The sequence below is a fragment of the Heterodontus francisci genome, unplaced genomic scaffold, assembly GCF_036365525.1.
Source record: "Heterodontus francisci isolate sHetFra1 unplaced genomic scaffold, sHetFra1.hap1 HAP1_SCAFFOLD_405, whole genome shotgun sequence".
Taxonomy (NCBI): Eukaryota; Metazoa; Chordata; class Chondrichthyes; order Heterodontiformes; family Heterodontidae; genus Heterodontus; species Heterodontus francisci.
The window spans coordinates 342,732-367,092 of record NW_027141857.1 but is presented as its reverse complement, the minus strand read 5'-3'; the positions used below and the strand labels follow the sequence as shown (position 1 = coordinate 367,092).

The window sequence follows — 24,361 nt, the reverse complement described above, 5'->3', positions numbered from 1 at the left end:
GGACAGTGATCAGGAGCAGGAACCCTGGCCGATTTCCCCTCTCTCTCTAACCCAGGGGTCACTGGACAGTGATCAGGGGCAGGAACCCTGGCAGATTTCCCACCTGTCTCTAACCCAGGGGTCACTGGACAGAGATCAGGAGCAGGAACTCTGGCTGATTTCCCTCTCTCTCTAACCCAGGGGTAACTGGACAGTGATCAGGAGCAGGAACCCTGGCTGATTTCCCTCTCTCTCTAACCCAGGGGTCAGTGGACAGTGATCAGGAGCAGGAACCATGGCTGATTTCCCTCTCTCTCTAACCCAGGGGTCACTGGACAGTGATCAGGAGCAGGAACCCTGGCTAATTTCCCCTCTCTCTAACCCAGGGGTAACTGGACAGTGATCAGGAGCAGGAACCCTGGCTGATTTCCCCTCTCTCTCTCTAACCCAGGGGTCACTGGACAGTGATCAGGAGCAGGAACCCTGGCTGATTTCCCCTCTCTCTCTAACCCAGGGGTCACTGGACAGTGATCAGGGGCAGGAACCCTGGCAGATTTCCCACCTGTCTCTAACCCAGGGGTCAGTGGACAGTGATCAGGAGCAGGAACCCTGGCTGATTTCGCTCACTCTCTCTAACCCAGGGGTCAGTGGACAGTGATCAGGAGCAGGAACCCTGACTGATTCCCCCCTCTCTGTCTAACCCAGGGGTCACTGGACAGTGATCAGGAGCAGGAACCCTGGCTAATTTCCCCTCTCTCTCTAACCCAGGGGTAACTGGACAGTGATCAGGAGCAGGAACCCTGGCAGATTTCCCCTCTCTCTCTAACCCAGTGGTCACTGGACAGTGATCAGGAGCAGGAACCCTGACTGATTTCCCCCTCTCTCTCTAACCCAGTGGTCACTGGACAGTGATCAGGAGCAGGAACCCTGGCAGATTTCCCCTCTCTCTCTAACCCAGTGGTCACTGGACAGTGATCAGGAGCAGGAACCCTGGCTGATTTCCCCTCTCTCTCGAAACCAGGGGTCACTGGACAGTGATCAGGAGCAGGAACCCTGGCCGATTTCCCTCGCTCTCTAACCCAGGGGTCACTGGACAGTGATCAGGAGCAGGATCCCTGGCTGATTTACCCTCTCTCTAACCCAGGGGTCACTGGGCAGTGATCAGGAGCAGGAACCCTGGCTGATTTCCCCTCTCTCCCTAACCCAGGGTCACTGGACAGTGATCAGGAGCAGGAATCCTGGCTAATTTCCCCTCTCTCTCTAACCCAGGGGTCACTGGACAGTGATCAGCAGCAGGAACCCTGGCTGATTTCCCCCTCCCTCTCTAACCCAGGTGTCACTGGACAGTGATCAGGAACAGGAACCCTGGCTAATTTCCCCTCTCTCTCTAACCCAGGGGTCACTGGACAGTGATCAGGAACAGGAACCCTGGCTAATTTCCCCTCTCTCTCTAACCCAGGGGTCACTGGACAGTGATCAGGAGCAGGAACCATGGCCGATTTCCCCTCTCTCTCTCTAACCCAGGGGTCACTGGACAGTGATCAGCAGCAGGAACCCTGGCTGATTTCCCTCTCTCTCTAACCCAGGGGTCACTGGACAGTGATCAGCAGCAGGAACCCTGGCTAATTTCCCCTCTCTCTCTAACCCAGGGGTCACTGGACAGTGATCAGGAGGAGGAACCCTGACTGATTTCCCCCTCTCTCTCTTACCCAGGGGTCACTGGACAGTGATCAGGAGCAGGAACCCTGGCTGATTTCCCCTCTCTCTGACCCAGGGTTCACTGGACAGTGATCAGGAGCAGGAACCCTGGCTAATTTCCCCTCTCTCTCTAACCCAGGGGTCACTGGACAGTGATCAGGAGCAGGAACCCTGGCTGATTTCCCCTCTCTCTCTAACCCAGGGGTCACTGGACAGTGATCAGGAGCAGGAACCCTGGCTGATTTCCCCTCTCTCTGACCCAGGGTTCACTGGACAGTGATCAGGAGCAGGAACCCTGGCTAATTTCCCCTCTCTCTCTAACCCAGGGGTCACTGGACAGTGATCAGGAGCAGGAACCCTGGCTGATTTCCCCTCTCTCTGACCCAGGGTTCACTGGACAGTGATCAGGAGCAGGAACCCTGGCTGATTTCCCCTCTCTCTAACCCAGGGGTCACTGGACAGTGATCAGGAGCAGGAACCCTGGCCGATTTCCCTCGCTCTCTCTAACCCAGGGGTCACTGGACAGTGATCAGGGGCAGGAACCCTGGCAGATTTCCCACCTGTCTCTAACCCAGGGGTCACTGGACAGAGATCAGGAGCAGGAACTCTGGCTGATTTCCCTCTCTCTCTAACCCAGGGGTAACTGGACAGTGATCAGGAGCAGGAACCCTGGCTGATTTCCCTCTCTCTCTCTAACCCAGGGGTCACTGGACAGTGATCAGGAGCAGGAACCCTGGCTAATTTCCCCTCTCTCTCTAACCCAGTGGTCACTGGACAGTGATCAGGAGCAGGAACCCTGACTGATTTCCCCTCTATCTCTTACCCAGGGGTCACTGGACAGTGATCAGGAGCAGGAACCATGGCCGATTTCCCCTCTCTCTCTCTAACCCAGGGGTCACTGGACAGTGATCAGGAGCAGGAACCATGGCCGATTTCCCCTCTCTCTCTCTAACCCAGGGGTCACTGGACAGTGATCAGGAGCAGGAACCATGGCCGATTTCCCCTCTCTCTCTCTAACCCAGGGGTCACTGGACAGTGATCAGAAGCAGGAACCCTGGCTGATATCCCGCTCTCTCTAACCCAGGGGTCACTGGACAGTGATCAGAAGGAGGAACCCTGACTGATTTCCCCCTCTCTCTTACCCAGGGGTCACTGGACAGTGATCAGGAGCAGGAACCCTGACTGATTTCCCTCTCTCTCTAACCCAGGGGTCACTGGACAGTGATCAGGAGCAGGAACCCTGGCTGATTTCCCTCTCTCTCTAACCCAGGGGTCACTGGACAGTGATCAGGAGCAGGAACCCTGACTGATTTCCCCCTCTCTCTTACCCAGGGGTCACTGGACAGTGATCAGGAGCAGGAACCCTGACTGATTTCCCCCTCTCTCTCTTACCCAGGGGTCACTGGACAGTGATCAGGAGCAGGAACCCTGGCTGATTTCCCCTCTCTCTCTCTAACCCAGGGGTCACTGGACAGTGATCAGGAGCAGGAACCCTGGCAGATTTCCCTCGCTCTCTCACCCAGGGGTCACAGGACAGTGATCAGGAGCAGGAACCCTGGCTGATTTCCCCCTCTCTCTCTAACCCAGGGGTCACTGGACAGTGATCAGGAGCAGGAACCCTGGCCGATTTCCCTCTCTCTCTCTCTAACCCAGGGGTCAGTGGACAGTGATCAGGAACAGGAACCCTGGCTGATTTCCCCTCTCTGTCTAACCCAGGGGTCACTGGACAGTGATCAGGAGCAGGAACCCTGGCTAATTTCCCCTCTCTCTCTAACCCAGGGGTCACTGGACAGTGATCAGGACCAGGAAACATGGCTGATTTCCCCCTCTCTCTCTAACCCAGGGTTCACTGGACAGTGATCAGGAGCAGGAACCCTGGCTGATTTGCCACCTGTCTCTAACCCAGGGGTCACTGGACAGTGATCAGGAGCAGGAACCCTGACTGATTTCCCCCTCTCTCTCTAACCCAGGGGTCACTGGACAGTGATCAGGAGCAGGAACCCTGGTTGATTCCCCCTCTATCGCTAACAGATATCTCCAATTTGCTCTACTCCTTGGGATAGTGTTGTGTCACCACAATGTCTGTTTTTCGGTTTTTCCCTCTAGGTCAGGGTTTAGTCACTCACTGTTCACTACTCGGGAGGATCAAACAGGCCATATGACAGTCCTTCTGCTCCTCTCTGCCTGTGTCCACTGTCTCTGAATTCTGGGCGCTCTCAATGGCGCTGTCCATGTCAGACTCATGGTGAATCGCCTGTTGGGCAAGTGTCATGGCGTCGTCATCTGTGTCGAGTTCTCCCTCACTGAAGGCAGACTGACAATCCAGGAATCCACTGAGTGTGACCGGAGTGGCCTGCAGGGAAACAGAGCTGATTTAGAAAAAGGGTCAGGGTTGCTCGGGAAGTTTGGGATCCCACAAGAAAGGTCAGCAAGTATCAGTGAGCAAAGGCTCCTGTAAATAGATGTCACTGAATTTTGTTAATACAGATCCTTGTCTCAAACCTCAAGCCCCACGATTAGGTAGAAAATATTGACAGTCCATTCACAGACCCAGACACACAAGAAACATTCGAATATCAAAAGTTTGGGAATCTGACAAACCAAAGTTCAAAGAAACAAAAGGATTTTTATAAATAGTGACAATGGTTTGGAAATTGAAAGTAAGACAAGGCTGTGGACTTGTTGCTGTGTTTGGAACAGGAGGTGTTACTAACTCAATAACAACATCAAACTAAACTCACTTTCAATTATTCGACCCATTACCAGTTAGACACAAGAGTGAGGGCAGGAGGGTGAACACTAACAACATCCCAGAGGAACATAACAAACTCACATTATTACAGATTGGATAGTTCCTGTAATGAGTTTTACACATAAACAGGAGGAAGACATTCGACCCCACAAGCCTGTTCTGCCATTGAATGAGATCATGGCTGATCTGCAGCTCAACTTCATTGGCCCATTCTCACCCAGTAACCCCTCTCCCCCCAGCGCCCTGTGTTACTGACTGTATCTCTACTGATGTTAATCCAGCTCCCTCACAGTCACTCAGTAATCCCTTTCCCCCCAGCTCCCTGTGTTACTGACTGTATCTCTACTGATGTTAATCCAGCTCCCTCACACTCTCACTCAGTAACCCCTCTCCCCAGAGTGCCCTGTGTTACTGACTGCATCTCTACTGATGTTAATCCAGCTCCCTCACACTCTCACTCAGTAACCCCTCTCCCCCCAGCGCCCTGTGTTACTGACTGTATCTCTACTGATGTCAATCCAGCTCCCACAAACTCACTCAGTAACCCCTCTCCCCCCAGCACCCTGTGTTACTGACTGTATCTCTACTGATGTTCATCCAGCTCCCTCACACTCTCACTCAGTAACCCCTCGCCCCCCAGCACTCTGTGTTACTGACTGTATCTCTACTGATGTTAATCCAGCTCCCTCACACTCTCACTCAGTAACCCCTCTCCCCCCAGCACCCTGTGTTACTGACTGTATCTCTACTGATGTTCATCCAGCTCCCTCACACTCAGTAACCCCTCTCCCCCCCAGCGCCCTGTGTTACTGACTGTATCTCTACTGATGTCAATCCAGCTCCCACAAACTCACTCAGTAACCCCTCTCCCCCCAGCACCCTGTGTTACTGACTGTATCTCTACTGATGTTCATCCAGCTCCCTCACACTCTCACTCAGTAACCCCTCTCCCCCCCAGCGCCCTGTGTTACTGACTGTATCTCTACTGATGTTAATCCAGCTCCCTCACACTGTCACTCAGTAACCCCTCTCCCCCAGCTCCCTGTGTTAGCTAATCCAGCTCCCTCACACTCTCACCCAGTAACCCCTCTCCCCCAGCTCCCTGTGTTAGTAACTGTATCTCTACTGATGTTAATCCAGCTCCCTCACACTGTCACTCAGTAACCCCTCTCCCCCAGCTCCCTGTGTTACTGACTGTATCTCTACTGATGTTAATCCAGCTCCCTCACACTGTCACTCAGTAACCCCTCTCCCCCCAGCTCCCTGTGTTACTAACTGTATCTCTACTGATGTTAATCCAGCTCCCTCACACTGTCACTCAGTAACCCCTCTCCCCACAGCGCCCTGTGTTACTGACTGCATCTCTACTGATGTTAATCCAGCTCCCTCACACTGTCACTCAGTAACCCCTCTCCCCCAGCTCCCTGTGTTACTGACTGTATCTCTACTGATGTTAATCCAGCTCCCTCACACTGTCACTCAGTAACCCCTCTCCCCCAGCTCCCTGTGTTACTAACTGTATCTCTACTGATGTTAATCCAGCTCCCTCACACTGTCACTCAGTAACCCCTCTACCCACAGCGCCCTGTGTTACTGACTGCATCTCTACTGATGTTAATCCAGCTCCCTCACACTGTCACTCAGTAATCCCTCTCCCCCTGCACCCTGTGTTACTGACTGTATCTCTACTGATGTTAACCCAGCTCCCTCACACCGTCACTCAGTAACCCCTCTCCCCCAGCTCCCTGTGTTAGCTAATCCAGCTCCCTCACACTGTCACTCAGTAACCCCTCTCCCCCAGCTCCCTGTGTTACTGACTGCATCTCTACTGATGTTAATCCAGCTCCCTCACACTGTCACTCAGTAATCCCTCTCCCCCTGCACCCTGTGTTACTGACTGTATCTCTACTGATGTTAACCCAGCTCCCTCACACCGTCACTCAGTAACCCCTCTCCCCCAGCTCCCTGTGTTAGCTAATCCAGCTCCCTCACACTGTCACTCAGTAACCCCTCTCCCCCAGCTCCCTGTGTTACTGACTGTATCTCTACTGATGTTAATCCATCTCCCTCACACTCTCACTCAGTAACCCCTCTCCCCCCAGTGCCCTGTGTTACTAACTGTATCTCTACTGATGTTAATCCAGCTCCCTCACACTGTCACTCAGTAACCCCTCTCCCCCACCACCCCCCAGCTCCCTGTGTTACTGACTGTATCTCTACTGATGTTAATCCAGCTCCCTCACACTGTCACTCAGTAACCCCTCTCCCCCAGCTCCCTGTGTTACTAACTGTATCTCTACTGATGTTAATCCAGCTCCCTCACACTGTCACTCAGTAACCCCTCTCCCCCGTGCCCTGTGTTACTGACTGTATCACTGATGTTAATCCAGCTCCCTCACACTCTCACTCAGTAACCCCTCTCCCCCAGCTCCCTGTGTTAGTAACTGTATCTCTACTGATGTTAATCCAGCTCCCTCACACTCTCACTCAGTAACCCCTCTCCCCCAGCTCCCTGTGTTAGCTAATCCAGCTCCCTCACACTCTCACCCAGTAACCCCTCTCCCCCAGCTCCCTGTGTTAGTAACTGTATCTCTACTGATGTTAATCCAGCTCCCTCACACTGTCACTCAGTAACCCCTCTCCCCCAGCTCCCTGTGTTACTGACTGCATCTCTACTGATGTTAATCCATCTCCCTCACAATCTCACCCAGTAACCCCTCTCCCCCCAGCTCCCTGTGTTAGCTAATCCAGCTCCCTCACACTCTCACCCAGTAACCCCTCTCCCCCAGCTCCCTGTGTTAGCTAATCCAGCTCCCTCACACTGTCACTCAGTAACCCCTCTCCCCCAGCTCCCTGTGTTACTGACTGCATCTCTACTGATGTTAATCCATCTCCCTCACAATCTCACCCAGTAACCCCTCTCCCCCCAGCTCCCTGTGTTAGCTAATCCAGCTCCCTCACACTCTCACCCAGTAACCCCTCTCCCCCAGCTCCCTGTGTTAGCTAATCCAGCTCCCTCACACTGTCACTCAGTAACCCCTCTCCCCCAGCTCCCTGTGTTACTGACTGCATCTCTACTGATGTTAATCCATCTCCCTCACAATCTCACCCAGTAACCCCTCTCCCCCCAGCTCCCTGTGTTAGCTAATCCAGCTCCCTCACACTCTCACCCAGTAACCCCTCTCCCCCAGCTCCCTGTGTTAGCTAATCCAGCTCCCTCACATTGTCACTCAGTAACCACTCTCCCCCCAGCTCCCTGTGTTACTAACTGTATCTCTACTGATGTTAATCCACCTCCCTCACACTGTCACTCAGTAACCCCTCTCCCCCAGCGCCCTGTGTTACTGTCTGTATCTCTACTGATGTTAATCCAGCTCCCTCACACCGTCACTCAGTAACCCCTCTCCCCCCAGCGCCCTGCGTTACTGACTGTATCTCTACTGATGTCAATCCAGCTCCCACAAACTCACTCAGTAACCCCTCTCCCCCCAGCGCCCTGTGTTACTGACTGTATCCCTACTGATGTTAATCCAGCTCCCTCACACTGTCACTCAGTAATCCCTCTCCCCCTGCACCCTGTGTTACTGACTGTATCTCTACTGATGTTAATCCAGCTCCCTCACCCTGTCACTCAGTAACCCCTCTCCCCCCAGCGGCCTGTGTTACTGACTGTATCTCTACTGATGTTAACCCAGCTCCCTCACACTGTCACTCAGTAATCCCTCTCCCCCAGCACCCTGTGTTACTGACTGTATCTCTACTCATGTTAATCCAGCTCCCTCACACTGTCACTCAGTAACCCCTCTCCCCCCAGCGCCCTGTGTTACTGACTGTATCTCTACTGATGTTAATCCACCTCCCTCACACTGTCACTCAGTAATCCCTCTCCCCCTGCACCCTGTGTTACTGACTGTATCTCTACTGATGTTAATCCAGCTCCCTCACACTGTCACTCAGTAACCCCTGATGTGAGACAGTTGTGGTGAATTTTTTCTGACGATATTTTATGTGTTTCAGGTTAAGTGCCGGTGTCACTGGCACAGGTTAACACCAATCTCCTGTCGATTATTGATATTAATTCAGCTCATTAAATATTTAACTACCAGTGTTCAATGGAGCATCGAACTCCTTGCAGCTGTATGATGTCAGGCATTGTCCTCAATTTGCTGCCTGGTCAGTGTTGGTAGGAGAGAAACTCAGTCTGACAACAACCCACTGTGTATCCATAAAGAGCGGGTTATCAACCCTCCCGAAGTCTCACAACAACACTACAGCATATTAACCGAATCTGACAATGCAGCACTCCCTCAGCACTGACCCTCTGACAGTGCAGCATTCCCTCAGTACTGACCCTCCGACAGTGCAGCACTCCCTCAGTACTGACCCTCCGACAGTGCAGCGCTCCCTCAGTACTGACCCTCCGACAGTGCAGCACTCCCTCAGTACTGACCCTCCGACAGTGCAGCACTCCCTCAGTACTGACCCTCCGACAGTGCAGCACTCCCTCAGTACTGACCCTCCGACAGTGCAGCACTCCCTCAGTACTGACCCTCCGACAGTGCAGCGCTCCCTCAGTACTGACCCTCCGACAGTGCAGCACTCCCTCAGTACTGACCCTCTGACAATGCGGCGCTCCCTCAGTACTGACCCTCCGACAGTGCAGCGCTCCCTCAGTACTGACCCTCCGACAGTGCAGCGCTCCCTCAGTACTGACCCTCCGACAGTGCAGCGCTCCCTCAGTACTGACCCTCCGACAGTGCAGCGCTCCCTCAGTACTGACCCTCCGACAGTGCAGCGCTCCCTCAGTACTGACCCTCCGACAGTGCAGCGCTCCCTCAGTACTGACCCTCCGACAGTGCAGCGCTTCCTCAGTACTGACCCTCCGACAGTGCAGCGCTCCCTCAGTACTGACCCTCCGACAGTGCAGCGCTCCCTCAGTACTGACCCTCCGACAGTGCAGCGCTCCCTCAGTACTGACCCTCCGACAGTGCAGCGCTCCCTCAGTACTGACCGTCCGACAGTGCAGCACTCCCTCAGTACTGACCGTCCGACAGTGCAGCGCTCCCTCAGTACTGACCCTCCGACAGTGCGGCGCTCCCTCAGTACTGACCCTCCGACAGTGCGGCGCTCCCTCAGTACTGACCCTCCGACAGTGCGGCGCTCCCTCAGTACTGACCCTCCGACAGTGCGGCGCTCCCTCAGTACTGACCCTCCGACAGTGCGGCACTCCCTCAGTACTGACCCTCCGACAGTGCGGCACTCCCTCAGTACTGACCCTCTGACAGTGCGGCACTCCCTCAGTACTGACCCTCCGACAGTGCGGCACTCCCTCAGTACTGACCCTCCGACAGTGCGGCACTCCCTCAGTACTGACCCTCCGACAATGCAGCACTCCCTCAGTACTGACCCTCCGACAATGCAGCATTCCCTCAGTACTGACCCTCCGACAGTGCGGCACTCTCTCAGTACTGACCCTCCGACAGTGCAGCCCACTATCAGTACTGACCCTCCGACAGTGCGGCACTCCCTCAGTACTGACCCTCCGACAATGCAGCATTCCCTCAGTACTGACCCTCCGACAGTGCAGCACTCCCTCAGTACTGACCCTCCGACAATGCAGCACTCCCTCAGTACTGACCCTCCGACAATGCAGCATTCCCTCAGTACTGACCCTCCGACAGTGCGGCACTCTCTCAGTACTGACCCTCCGACAATGCAGCATTCCCTCAGTACTGACCCTCCGACAGTGCAGCACTCTCTCAGTACTGACCCTCCGACAGTGCAGCCCACTATCAGTACTGACCCTCCGACAATGCAGCACTCCCTCAGTACTGACCCTCTGACAGTTCAGCACTCCCTCAGTACTGAGCCTCTGACAGTGTAGCACTCCCTCAGTACTGACCCTCTGACAGTGTAGCACTCCCTCAGTACTGCACTGGCGTGGCTTTGTGCTCCTGTTTTTGGAATAGGTCTTGAATCCACAACCTTGTGACTCAGGTGGGAGAGGTACTGCGAATGGAGCCACAGTGACAGTTGCTTCTCTGAACTACCCTGCCTTGCTCCTCCTTATCCCTGAGCTGTGCATGAGACCCATTCATCACCTTCCATACACTTTGCAGTCAATGTGAACAGGGAAAGGTTTGATCTTGGGAGGGGAGGCCCCCAGGCTTCACACACTGTGGTTTTGGAGATGCAGGATAGAGTCGCAGAGTGAGTCAGACAGTCGCCTGGTCCACTTTGCTCAGATGACATGTTTCTGCTTCATCAGCTGTTGCTGTCACCTGCCCCGCCCTCCTGGGCGTAGACTTTCACAGCAGTGAGTTTGAATACTCCCAGAATCACAGCCCCACCTCCTGCTATCAAAGCATCTGGATATTGAGGGTCTCAGCTGATTATACGTGACTCGGTCGAGCATCTTCGACGCAGGAGATCGCCAGAGGGAATGTTCCTGGCATTCAGACTCGGACTGTGTTGTGTAAGAGGGAAGTGGGACCCGTTGTCGTGACAACCTCTCTCCCACTCTGTCACCAAGTCAAGACCAGCAGCGGGTGTCCGTGCACAGAAATCATTAAAAAATCTAGTGTTCAGTACAACAATCAAGAAAAAAAATAATGAAAAATTAACCTTCACCTCAAAAGGGCTGCAGTACAAAGGGGTGGAAGTTATGTTACAGTTTATAGAAAACTCTGCACAGACCCCTCTGGAAACTGTGTTCAGTTCTGGGCTCCGCACCTCAGGAAGGATATACTGGCCCGGGAGATGGTGCAGTGCAGATTCACCAGAAAGATACCAGGCCAAACAGTTTAATTTTAAGGAGAAATTGCATAGACTCAGCTTATAGTCTCGAGTATAGAAGAATAAGGGGTGATGTAATTGTGTTTAAGACAATTAAAGGATTTAGGGTCGATAGAAACTATCTGGTGGGGGAGGAGCAGAACAAGGGGGGATAACCTTAAAAGCAGAGCCAAGCCATTGAGCTTGATGTCAGGAAACAGTTTTCCACTCAAAGGGTGGTGGAAATCTGGAACTGTCTCTTAGGGATGAGAGGGCCCAGATTTAACCTTGAGTCACACAGAGCATGAGAAACCAGGATTGAGTCCTTGCCTGTGCTGCTCCCACATGGATACTGGAATTAAGCTCAGCATCCAGGTTAGGGAGGGGAACATCAAGCTGAGCTGTTTACTCCTACTGGGTCTGTTCCTTGCCTGGTGAGGACAGGGCCTGCCAGAGAGGCTGCTGGAACCAACAGTCCAAATTCACAGGTGGAAAGTGCCCATGACGACAAGACATTAGTCTCTGAAAGTTCTGAATCAGCATCATTAGGTGTAGGGATTGACAGAGATTCAGGTAGTTTTTTCAGTTTGTGTATTATATCTAAAAGGAAATTGGATGGGCACTTCAGGAAATAAACTTGCAGGGGAATGGGACAGACTGGACTGCTCCACAGAGAGCTGGCATGGACTCAATGGGCCGAATTACCTCCTCCTCTTTTTGTTTCATGGGATGTGGGTGTCGCTGGCCAGGCCAGGCCAGCATTTATTGCCCATCCCTAATTGCCCTTGAGAAGGTGGTGGTGAGCTGCCTTCTTGAACCGCTGCAGTCCATGTGGGGTAGATACACCCACAGTGCTGTTAGGAAGGGAGTTCCAGGATTTTGACCCAGTGACAGTGAAGGAACGGCGATATAGTTCCAAGGCCTAATAGCTCTTGAGAAGCTGGCGGTGAGCCAACTTCTTAACAACTGAGTGGTTTGCTCGGCCATTTCAGAGGGCATGTATGAGTTAACCACATTGCTGTGGGTCTGCAGTCACATGTAGGCCAGACCAGGTAAGGACAGCAGATTTCCTTCCCGAAAGGACATTAGTGAACCAGATGGGTTTTTACAACAATCTGGTAAATTACATAGTTTCTATAAACGATACTAGCTTTTGATATTCTAGATTTATTTAATTAACTTTAAATTTAGTTTAAATAACCCAGCTGCCCTGATAAGATTTGAACTTATGGCTCCACATCACTCCCCAGCCTCTGAGTTACTAGCCCAGTAACAGACACTGAACAATCATTCCCTATTCCCTCTGCACTCTATCATGTTATGATTCTATTGTACAAGTCAGGGGCTCAGCACTGACGTGAGCCAAAAACTTCTCTCAACCTTTGACAGACCTAAATCTGAGGGTTTGGCTCTTTATATCTGCTCAGTGAGCCCGACTCAGCTTGTTTTCAAATTAAAAAGACAGGAGATGCTGTCCCTCCAACAAGAGCTCACCACAATCTCACACTTACTCAGGCACTCAACCGGAACAGCAGTGAGTTAACTAGAAACACTAACTACCGAGAACAGCCGTGAGTTAACTAGAGACACTAACCACTGAGAACAGAATTCAGTTAACTAGAAACACTAACTACCCTGAGAACAGCAGTGCATTAACTAGAAACACTAACCACTGAGAACAGCCGTGAGTTAACTAGAAACACTAACCACAGAGAACAGCCGTGAGTTAACTAGAAACACTAACCACTGAGAACAGCCGTGAGTTAACTAGAGACACTAACTACAGAGAACAGCCGTGAGTTAACTAGAGACACTAACCACCCTGAGAACAGCAGCGAGTTACCTAGAAACACTAGCTACCCTGAGAACAGCAGTGCGTTAACTAGAAACACTAACTACCGAGAACAGCAGTGAGTTAACTAGAAACACTAATTACCCTGAGAACAGCAGTGAATTAACTAGAAACACTAATTACCCTGAGAACAGCAGTGAGTTAACTAGAAACACTAACCACCGAGAACAGCAGTGAGTTAACTAGAAACACTAATTACACTGTGAACAGCAGTGAGTTAACTAGAGACACTATCCACCGAGAACAGCAGTGAGTTAACTAGAAACACTAATTACCCTGAGAACAGTAGTGAATTAACTAGAAACACTAACTGCACTGTGAACAGCAGTGAGTTAACTAGAAATACTAACCACCGAGAACAGCAGTGAGTTAACTAGAAACACTAATTACCCTGAGAACAGCAGTGAGTTAACTAGAAACACTAATTACCCTGAGAACAGCAGTGAATTAACTAGAAACACTAACTGTACTGTGAACAGCAGTGAGTTAACTAGAAATACTAACCACCGAGAACAGCAGTGAGTTAACTAGAAACACTAATTACCCTGAGAACAGCAGTGAGTTAACTAGAAACACTAATTACCCTGAGAACAGCAGTGAATTAACTAGAAACACTAACCACTGAGAACAGCAGTGAATTAACTAGAAACACTAATTACCCTGAGAACAGCAGTGAGTTAACTAGAAACACTAACCACCGAGAACAGCAGTGAGTTAACTAGAAACACTAATTACACTGTGAACAGCAGTGAGTTAACTAGAGACACTATCCACCGAGAACAGCAGTGAGTTAACTAGAAACACTAATTACCCTGAGAACAGCAGTGAATTAACTAGAAACACTAACTGCACTGTGAACAGCAGTGAGTTAACTAGAAATACTAACCACCGAGAACAGCAGTGAGTTAACTAGAAACACTAATTACCCTGAGAACAGCAGTGAGTTAACTAGAAACACTAATTACCCTGAGAACAGCAGTGAATTAACTAGAAACACTAACCACCGAGAACAGCAGTGAGTTAACTAGAGACACTAACCACCCTGAGAACAGCAGCGAGTTAACTAGAAACACTAGCTACCCTGAGAACAGCAGTGCGTTAACTAGAAACACTAACTACCCTGAGAACAGCAGTGAGTTAACAAGAGACACCAACCACCGAGAACAGCAGTGAGTTAACTAGAAACACTAACTACACTGTGAACAGCAGTGAGTTAACTAGAAACACTAATTACACTGAACAGCAGTGAGTTAACTAGAAACACTAACCACCGAGAACAGCAGTGAGTTAACTAGAAACACTAATTACACTGAACAGCAGTGAGTTAACTAGAAACACTAATTACACTGAACAGCAGTGAGTTAACTAGAAACACTAACCACCGAGAACAGCAGTGAGTTAACTAGAAACACTAATTACCCTGAGAACAGCAGTGAGTTAACTAGAAACACTAACCACCCTGAGAACAGCAATGAATTAACTAGAAACACTAATTACACTGTGAACAGCAGTGAGTTAACTAGAGACACTAACCACCGAGAACAGCAGTGAATTAACTAGAAACACTAACTACCCTGAGAACAGCAGTGAATTAACTAGAAACACTAACTGCACTGTGGACAGCAGTGAGTTAACTAGAAACACTAACCACCGAGAACAGCAGTGAGTTAACTAGAAACACTAATTACCCTGAGAACAGCAGTGAATTAACTAGAAACACTAATTACCCTGAGAACAGCAGTGAATTAACTAGAAACACTAACTACACTGTGAACAGCAGTGAGTTAACTAGAAACACTAACTACACTGTGAACAGCAGTGAGTTAACTAGAAACACTAATTACCCTGAGAACAGCAGTGAATTAACTAGAAACACTAACCACCGAGAACAGCAGTGAGTTAACTAGAAACACTAATTACCCTGAGAACAGCAGTGAGTTAACTAGAAACACTAACCACCGAGAACAGCAGTGAGTTAACTAGAAACACTAATTACCCTGAGAACAGCAGTGAATTAACTAGAAACACTAATTACACTGTGAACAGCAGTGAGTTAACTAGAAACACTAACCACCGAGAACAGCAGTGAGTTAACTAGAAACACTAACCACCGAGAACAGCAGTGAGTTAACTAGAAACACTAACCACCGAGAACAACAGTGAGTTAACTAGAAACACTAATTACCCTGTGAACAGCAGTGAGTTAACTAGAAACACTAACCACTGACAACAGCAGTGAGTTAACTAGAAACACTAACCACCGAGAACAGCAGTGAGTTAACTAGAAACACTAACCACCGAGAACAGCAGTGAATTAACTAGAAACACTAACTACACAGTGAACAGCAGTGAGTTAACTAGAAACACTAACCACCGAGAACAGCAGTGAGTTAACTAGAAACACTAACCACCGAGAACAGCAGTGAGTTAACTAGAAACACTAACCACCGAGAACAGCAGTGAATTAACTAGAAACACTAATTCCCCTGAGAACAGCAGTGAATTAACTAGAAACACTAACCACTGAGAACAGCAGTGAATTAACTAGAAACACTAACCACCGAGAACAGCAGTGAGTTAACTAGAAACACTAATTACCCTGAGAACAGCCGTGAGTTAACTAGAGACACTAACCACCCTGAGAACAGCAGCGAGTTACCTAGAAACACTAGCTACCCTGAGAACAGCAGTGCGTTAACTAGAAACACTAACCACCGAGAACAGCAGTGAGTTAACTAGAAGCACTAACCACTGAGAACAGCAGTGAGTTAACTAGAAACACTAACCACTGAGAACAGCAGTGAGTTAACTAGAAACACTAACCACCGAGAACAGCAGTGAGTTAACTAGAAACACTAACCACCGAGAACAGCAGTGAGTTAACTAGAAACACTAACCACCGAGAACAGCAGTGAGTTAACTAGAAACACTAATTACCCTGAGAACAGCAGTGAATTAACTAGAAACACTAACTACACAGTGAACAGCAGTGAGTTAACTAGAAACACTAACCACTGAGAACAGCAGTGAATTAACTAGAAACACTAATTACACTGTGAACAGCAGTGAGTTAACTAGAAACACTAACCACTGAGAACAGCAGTGAGTTAACTAGAAACACTAACCACCGAGAACAGCAGTGAGTTAACTAGAAACACTAATTACCCTGAGAACAGCAGTGAATTAACTAGAAACACTAACCACCGAGAACAGCAGTGAGTTAACTAGAAACACTAATTACCCTGAGAACAGCAGTGAATTAACTAGAAACACTAACTACACAGTGAACAGCAGTGAGTTAACTAGAAACACTAACCACTGAGAACAGCAGTGAGTTAACTAGAAACACTAACCACCGAGAACAGCAGTGAGTTAACTAGAAACACTAACTACACAGTGAACAGCAGTGAGTTAACTAGAAACACTAACCACCGAGAACAGCATCGGGTTAATGAGCCTATTCCAAGTTTAAGAACCAGATGTGAAAGGAAGTGTTTGTGGAAATGTTGGAAAGCTAACCTGATGAACTGGAAATCATTCTCTCGCTGGTCTCTGGAGCTGTAATTGGTGATCGGGGATTCACAGAAACAGATCCTTCTTTTCCAGGAGTGATCTCCGTTTGCAGGAACTGTGCAGAATCATGCGTTGCCTCTTTTGCTGTGCAATGCAGCGTCTCAGCTCAGTGTCAGGGCAGTGCACACAGTGAGCCCATTGTTCCAATAATACTGCGAGGATCATCAGAACCCTGGAAGTTCTCAGTAACACCAACTCCTTCATTTCACAGAAACTCCTGCCACAAACTCCAACCCCTCCCCCTGTCTGTATTCAGGATGCCAGACTGCAGCTCCCTGCACTGCTCCAGACAGAATTCCAAACAATCGACAGGACCAGCAAGTCCCAACATGACGGAGGCAACTCACTAACTCTCAGCCTCCTCTGCAAGCACAGCCCAGAACTTTAAATCCACCTGACTCACTTCATACAAAACATTCCATTCCACACAAATCCTTTGATAGTTTTAGCCTCACAATTTGTAATAATTCTGCCCCACTCACACCGCACTTCACTTCATGGTTGAGCAGCCAGCCGACCAGTGACTGTCCACAGATTGCTCCTGGTCTCTGAATTACAACCATAATCAGAGTCTCCCTGGAGCCAGAAACAAACACAACCCCTGTGGCTGAACATTTCACACTCTCAGTTAAATCGATGATCACTGAGTCCCAGCCAGAGGGACATGCTCTCTCCCCCATTCGCACGTCCGCTCTCTCCCATTCGCACGTCCGCTCTCTCCCATTCGCACGTCCGCTCTCTCCCATTCGCACGTCCGCTCTCTCCCATTCGCACGTCCGCTCTCTCCCATTCGCACGTCCGCTCTCCCCCATTCGCACGTCCGCTCTCCCCCATTCGCACGTCCGCTCTCCCCCATTCGCACGTCCGCTCTCCCCCATTCGCACGTCCGCTCTCCCCCATTCGCACGTCTGCTCTCTCCCATTCGCACCTTTGCTCTCTCCCATTCACTTTCTGCCATTCACACATTCTCTCTCTCCCATTCACACATTCACTCTCCCCCATTCACTTTCTGTCATTCACACTTCTCTCTCTCCCATTCGCACGTTCTCTCTCTCCCATTCGCACGTTCACTCTCTCCCATTCGCACGTTCACTCTCTCCCATTCACTTTCTGTCATTCACACGTTCTCTCTCTCCCATTCACACGTTCACTCTCTCCCATTCACACGTTCACTCTCTCCCATTCACTTTCTGCCATTCACATGTTCTCTCTCTCCCATTCACTTTCTGCCATTCACACATTCTCTCCCATCCACACGTTAACTCTCTCCCATTCACACGTTCACTCACTCCCATTCACTTTCTGCCATTCACACGTTCTCTCTCATATTCACACATTCTCTCTCTCCCATTCACTCTCCCATTCGCACGTTTACTCTGTCCCATTCGCACATTCACTCTCTCCCGTTCACTCCCATTCACACGTTCACTCTCTCCCATTCACACATTCTCTCCCATTCACAGATTCACTCTCTCCCATTCACTGATTCACTCACTCCCATTCACGCGTTCTCCCTCTCCCATTCACGCGTTCTCCCTCTCCCATTCACTTTCTGCCATTCACACATTCTCTCTCTTTCCATTCACACATTCACTCACTCCCATTCACTCTCTCCCGTTCGCATGTTCTCTCTCTCCCGTTCGCACGTTCACTCTCTCCCATTCACACGTTCACTCTCTCCCATTCACACGTTCACTCTCTCCCATTCACACATTCACTCTCCCATTCACGTGTTCACACACTCCCATTCACTTTCTGCCATTCACACATTCTCTTTCTTTCCATTCACACGTTCACACACTCCCATCACTTTCTGCCATTCACACATTCTCTCTCTCCCATTCACGCATTCTCTCTCTCCCATTCACTTTCTCCCATTCACACGTTCACTCTCTCCCATTCACACGTTCTCCCATTCACTCGTTCTCTCTCTCCCATTCACACGTTCTCTCTCTCCCATTCACACGTTCTCCCATTCACTGATTCATTTTCTCCCATTCACACGTTCTCTCTCTCCCATTCACACGTTCTCCATTCACACTGTAAAAAAAAACCCTTCAGCAATTTAAAAACCCTAGTTTAATCTCTTCCTGCCCATCCCACAGCATGGCAATAATCCCTCAAATCTCTCATCACTTGAAGGGAACAAAGAGAGGGGCGAGTGAGTGAAGAATCTACAGCTGTCACCACCCCACCCCAACCCAACCCCCACACCCCACCCCTACTCCCATTCCCCACCCCCACCCCAACCCAACCCCAACTCCCCACCCAACCCCCCCACCCCCCACCACCACTCCCACCCCCATTCCCCACACCTACTCCCCACCCCCACCCCCATTCCCCACCCCTACTCCCCACCCTCACCCCCATTCCCCACACCTACTCCCCACCCCCACCACACCCCACTCCCGCTCTCCCCAAGCTGGTTCAGGGGTCACCAGGTTCAGTGGCCCACTCCAGGGACGAATGTTGAGTTCCTGATGTCTGAACACAATGTTAAATCAGTCACACCGAGCTGTTCCTTGACACAATATCATGTGAATCCAGAAAGCAAACACCTCGATATTAATAAACTCACTCGACACATTCTGCAAACATCAGAAACTCGCAGTGTCCCAGAAACAGATTCTAGGTCAAAGAGAAGGCACTGTTACTGGTAGTATGATGCCAGCAGAGAAGGAGAGGGAGTGAGGAGGAGGAGAGGGAGTGAGGAGGAGAGGGAGTGAGGAGGAGAGCGGGATAGAGGACGGGAGTGAGAGGGGGGAGGGGAGGGGAGAGAATGGGGGAGGGGAGAGAATGGGGGAGGGGAGAGAATGGGGCAGGGGAGGAGAAGGAAAGAGGGAGGGGGAGAGCAGGATGGGGAGAGAGAGAGAGGAGGAAACAAGGAGGGAGAGATGGAAGGGGCGAGGAGTGGGAGAGGGGTAGAAGGAAAGGGGAAATGGGGAGAAAGTGGGAGGGGGAGGGGAGGGGGTGGGAGAAGGGAAGAGAGGGGGAAGGATGAAAGAGGCAGGAGGTGTGGAAGAGGGGGAGGGGAAGGAGAGGAAGAGGAGGTAGGGAGAGGGGGAGTGGGAGGGAGGGAAAGGGGGAGCAGGAGAGGGGAGGGGGGAGATGGAAGGGAGGGGCAGTGGGAGGGAGGGTAAGGGGGAGCAGGGAGATGGAAGGGAGGGGGAGAGGGAGGAATTTGTAAACTATTGAAATTTTGTTCAATTGCCCTTTAACCTAGATTGGTTGTTGATTTCTTTGATATAATCCAAAAATAAGATTTGCTTCAGCATTTCCCCCAAGTAGCCAATCACCAAACCCCATCCGGTAGTCAATCACCAAACCCCATCCGGTAACCAATCACCAAACTCCATCCGGTAACCAATCACCAAACCCCATCTGGTAGCCAATCACCAAACCCCATCCAGTAACTAATGACCAAACCCCATCTGGTAGCCAATCACTGAGGAGGTGAATGTCCTTTGAGGATTTAGGGCTTTTGGTTTCTTACCATTCAAATGGGAGAAACAAAGTAAAATGAGAAATGGCCGTGAGTCTGTGGTCACTGCAGAACTCGGACTCCTCCTGTGCACAACTTTTGCCATCCATCCCAGACAAGGTTCCTCACATCCCGACCTGAACTTTACACCTTCTCATCTCAATGAAAATGAAACGTGAGGTCAAGAAATCACCATGACATCAGCTCACATCCCAGAAAAATCGGTCAATTAACAGCCACCTGACAATATAGTAGCACAGGCTTGATGGGCTGAATGGCAGACTCTTGCTGTAAGATTCTATAATGACTGAAACCTAAAACAGACCCCAACGGCCCCAATATTAACGCAACAGCCCCGAAATTAACCCAACCGGCCCCGATATTAACCCAACCGGCCCCGATATTTACTTGTCCGCAGCCCTAAGCCAAGTCTTTGACATGATTTTAATGCTGAACTAATGAAGGCTGGAGATATCGATTCTCGTCTGGTGATGATGAACGGATCAGTAATGAGGATCAAGGAAATGGGACATCTCTTGCATCAAGGTCTTGTCTTCCACAGATGGGCTGGGACTGTGGTGCAGTTTGCAGGCAGGTCATTGGCTTGCTTTGAGCACATGGCTGTGATTGGTGGAGGATTGGTCTTGGGTGAGTATAGAGGCAGCAGAGAGTGGAGTCATGGATTGGACACAAGATGTGTTAATGAGGAGGCAAAATACTGCGGCTGCTGGAAATCTGAAATAAAAACAGAATGTGCTGGAAGTACTCAGCAGGTCTGGTATCATCAGTGGAAAGAGAAACAGAGTTAATGTTAATACCTTTTACATTTCTAACTTTGTCAGTTCTGAAGAAAGGTCACTGACTGGAAATGTTAAGTCTGCTTCTCTCTCCACAGATGCTGCCAGACCTGCTTTTTCCAGCAATTTCTGTTTTTGTTGTGTTAATGAAGGATTACCTCAGTCTATCACTTTGCTCACTCCGCATCAATCCTCAACCAGTCATGGCTGTGGAGGTGGGACACAAGACACCAACTGGGTAACAGGAACAACGGGTGCCCAGAGACAGGCAGCTCTGCTCCTAACAGGCCCTTGCTCTGGGCAGCAATAGTGAGCCCTGTGTTCAGGACAAGTAGATTTTCAACAACAAATAACACTAATTCTGGCCAAATAGGCAACGCCAAACTCACACCACATTGTTCTGCTGCGAGTCTCAAGAAACACCAGTTGCTGATCTGGGTCTGGAGATTACCTGGTGACAGTAATAATCTTCATACTCTGCTTCATACTGAGCCATAGGTGCATTCTCCACACACATTCCATTGTCTAATAGATCTTCACACCCTGTGAACACAAACACAACCACAATTAAGCAGAGCTGGAGGAGTGAGTTATTGTGGTCAGCAAGACAAAATATCTGGATATCAAAAGCAGGCGGGTCAATTCCAGTAGTGCAGCACGATTGCTAGTTAAATACCAAAGAATTCCTAGAAGAACCGCAGATGATCCACTGCTGAAACCCTCATCGTGCCTGAGTTACCTCCAGACTCGACTATTCCAACCCTCTGCTCACAAACTTCAGCTCATTCAAAACTCTGCTGCTGATATCCTAACTTGAAAAAGTCCTGTTCACCCATCAATCCTGTGCTTCAATCGTGGCCTCTTGTACATCCCTGATTTTAATCGATCCACCATTAGTGGCCCTGCCTTCAACTGCCCAGGCCCCAAGCTCTGGAATTCCGCCCCTACCCCTCTCTGCCTCGCTACCTCGATGTTCCTCCTTTAAAACACTCGGTAACCCCTACCTCTTTCAACAAGCTGTTGCTCACCTGATCTCCCATTGGCTAAGTGTCATATTCTGTTTGATAATTCTGCTGTGAAGCACCTGACAACAGTTTACTGGGTCAAAGGTGCTACACAAAACTAAGTTGTTGTTGAAACACCATGAGAAAAGCAAATGAAATACAAAGCAAAATGTGGAAAGGTTCAATTCATCACAGTTTACACTGGGGAGGGAACTCAGAAAGAAACTGCAGAGGGCTCAACCACAACTTTCAAACATTGGGTGAAAGTGACAGCATGCCGGAAACGAACTATCACAGGGTAACAGTTCCACAAACACTGTCTCTCACTGGGGTACAGTTCCACAAACACTGACTCTCACTGGGGTACAGTTCCACAAACACTGACTCTCACTGGGGTACAGTTCCACACACACTGACTCTCACTGGGGTACAGTTCCACACACACTGACTCTCACTGGGGTACAGTTCCACAGGCACTGACTCTCACTGGGGTACAGTTCCACACACACTGACTCTCACTGGGGTACAGTTCCACACGCACTGACTCTCACTGGGGTACAGTTCCACATGCACTGACTCTCACTGGGGTACAGTTCCACAGGCACTGACTCTCACTGGGGTACTGTTCCACACACACTGACTCTCACTGGGGTACAGTTCCACACACACTGACTCTCACTGGGATACAGTTCCACAGGCACTGACTCTCACTGGGGTCCAGTTCCACAAGCACTGACTCTCACTGGGGTCCAGTTCCACAGGCACTGACTCTCACTGGGGTCCAGTTCCACAGGCACTGACTCTCTCTGGGGTCCAGTTCCACAGGAACTGACTCTCACTGGGGTACTGTTCCACACACACTGACTCTCACTGGGGTCCAGTTCCACAGGCACTGACTCTCTCTGGGGTCCAGTTCCACAGGAACTGACTCTCACTGGGGTCCAGTTCCACAGACACTGACTCTCACTGGGGTCCAGTTCCACAGACACTGACTCTCACTGGGGTCCAGTTCCACAGGCACTGACTCTCACTGGGGTCCAGTTCCACACGCACTGACTCTCACTGGGGTACAGTTCCACAGGCACTGACTCTCACTGGGGTACAGTTCCACAGGCACTGACTCTCACTGGGGTCCAGTTCCACACGCACTGACTCTCACTGGCGTACAGTTCCACACACACTGACTCTCACTGGGGTACAATTCCACACGCATTGACTCTCATTGTGGTACAGTTCCACACACACTGACTCTCACTGGGATACAGTTCCACACACACTGACTCTCACTGGGGTACAGTTCCACACACACTGACTCCCACTGGGATAAAGTTCCACACACACTGACTCCCACTGGGATACAGTTCCACACACACTGACTCTCACTGGCATACAGTTCCACACACACTGACTCTCACTGGGGTACAGTTCCACACACACTGTCTCTCACTGGGATACAGTTCCACACACACTGACTCTCACTGAGATACAGTTCCACACACACTGACTCTCACTGGGATACAGTTCCACACACACTGACTCTCACTGGGGTACAGTTCCACAGGCACTGACTCTCACTGGGGCACAGTTCCACAGGCACTGACTCTCACTGGGGTACAGTTCCACACACACTGTCTCTCACTGGGATACAGTTCCACACACACTGACTCTCACTGAGATACAGTTCCACACACACTGACTCTCACTGGGGTACAGTTCCACAGGCACTGACTCTCACTGGGGCACAGTTCCACAGGCACTGACTCTCACTGGGGCACAGTTCCACAGGCACTGACTCTCACTGGGGCACAGTTCCACAGGCACTGACTCTCACTGGGGCCCAGTTCCACAGGCACTGAATCTCACTGGGGTCCAGTTCCACAGGCACTGACTCTCACTAGGGTCCAGTTCCACAGGCACTGACTCTCACTGGGGTCCAGTTCCACAGGCACTGACTCTCACTGGGGTCCAGTTCCACAGGCACTGACTCTCACTAGGGTCCAGTTCCACAGGCACTGACTCTCACTGGGGTCCAGTTCCACAGGCACTGACACTCACTGGGGTCCAGTTCCACAGGCACTGACTCTCACTGGGGTCCAGTTCCACACGCACTGACTCTCACTGGGGTACAGTTCCACAGGCACAGACTCTCACTGGGATACAGTTCCACAAGCACTGACTCTCACTGGGGTACAGTTCCACAAGCACTGACTCTCACTGGGGTACAGTTCCACAAGCACTGACTCTCACTGGGGCACAGTTCCACAGGCACTGACTCTCACTGGGGCACAGTTCCACAGGCACTGACTCTCACTGGGGTCCAGTTCAACAGGCACTGACTCTCACTGGGGTCCAGTTCAACAGGCACTGACTCTCACTGGGGTCCAGTTCCACAGGCACTGACTCTCACTGGGGTCCAGTTCCACAGGCACTGACTCTCACTGGGGTCCAGTT

At 50.4% G+C, this 24,361-nt stretch overlaps 1 protein-coding gene across 1 annotated transcript in view; it reads right to left on the bottom strand.

The window, feature by feature from the left end:
• The window catches only part of rab11fip4a (RAB11 family interacting protein 4 (class II) a), a 171,249-nt gene that overhangs the window by 42,591 nt on the left and 104,297 nt on the right, over window positions 1-24,361 (bottom strand). Inside the window, exons 3-4 of the mRNA XM_068027944.1 lie at window positions 21,358-21,449; window positions 3,804-4,030 (exon numbers count right to left, since the gene is read on the bottom strand). Of these exons, the coding sequence (XP_067884045.1) occupies window positions 3,804-4,030; window positions 21,358-21,449 (319 nt within the window). The remainder of the gene's footprint in view (window positions 1-3,803; window positions 4,031-21,357; window positions 21,450-24,361) is intronic.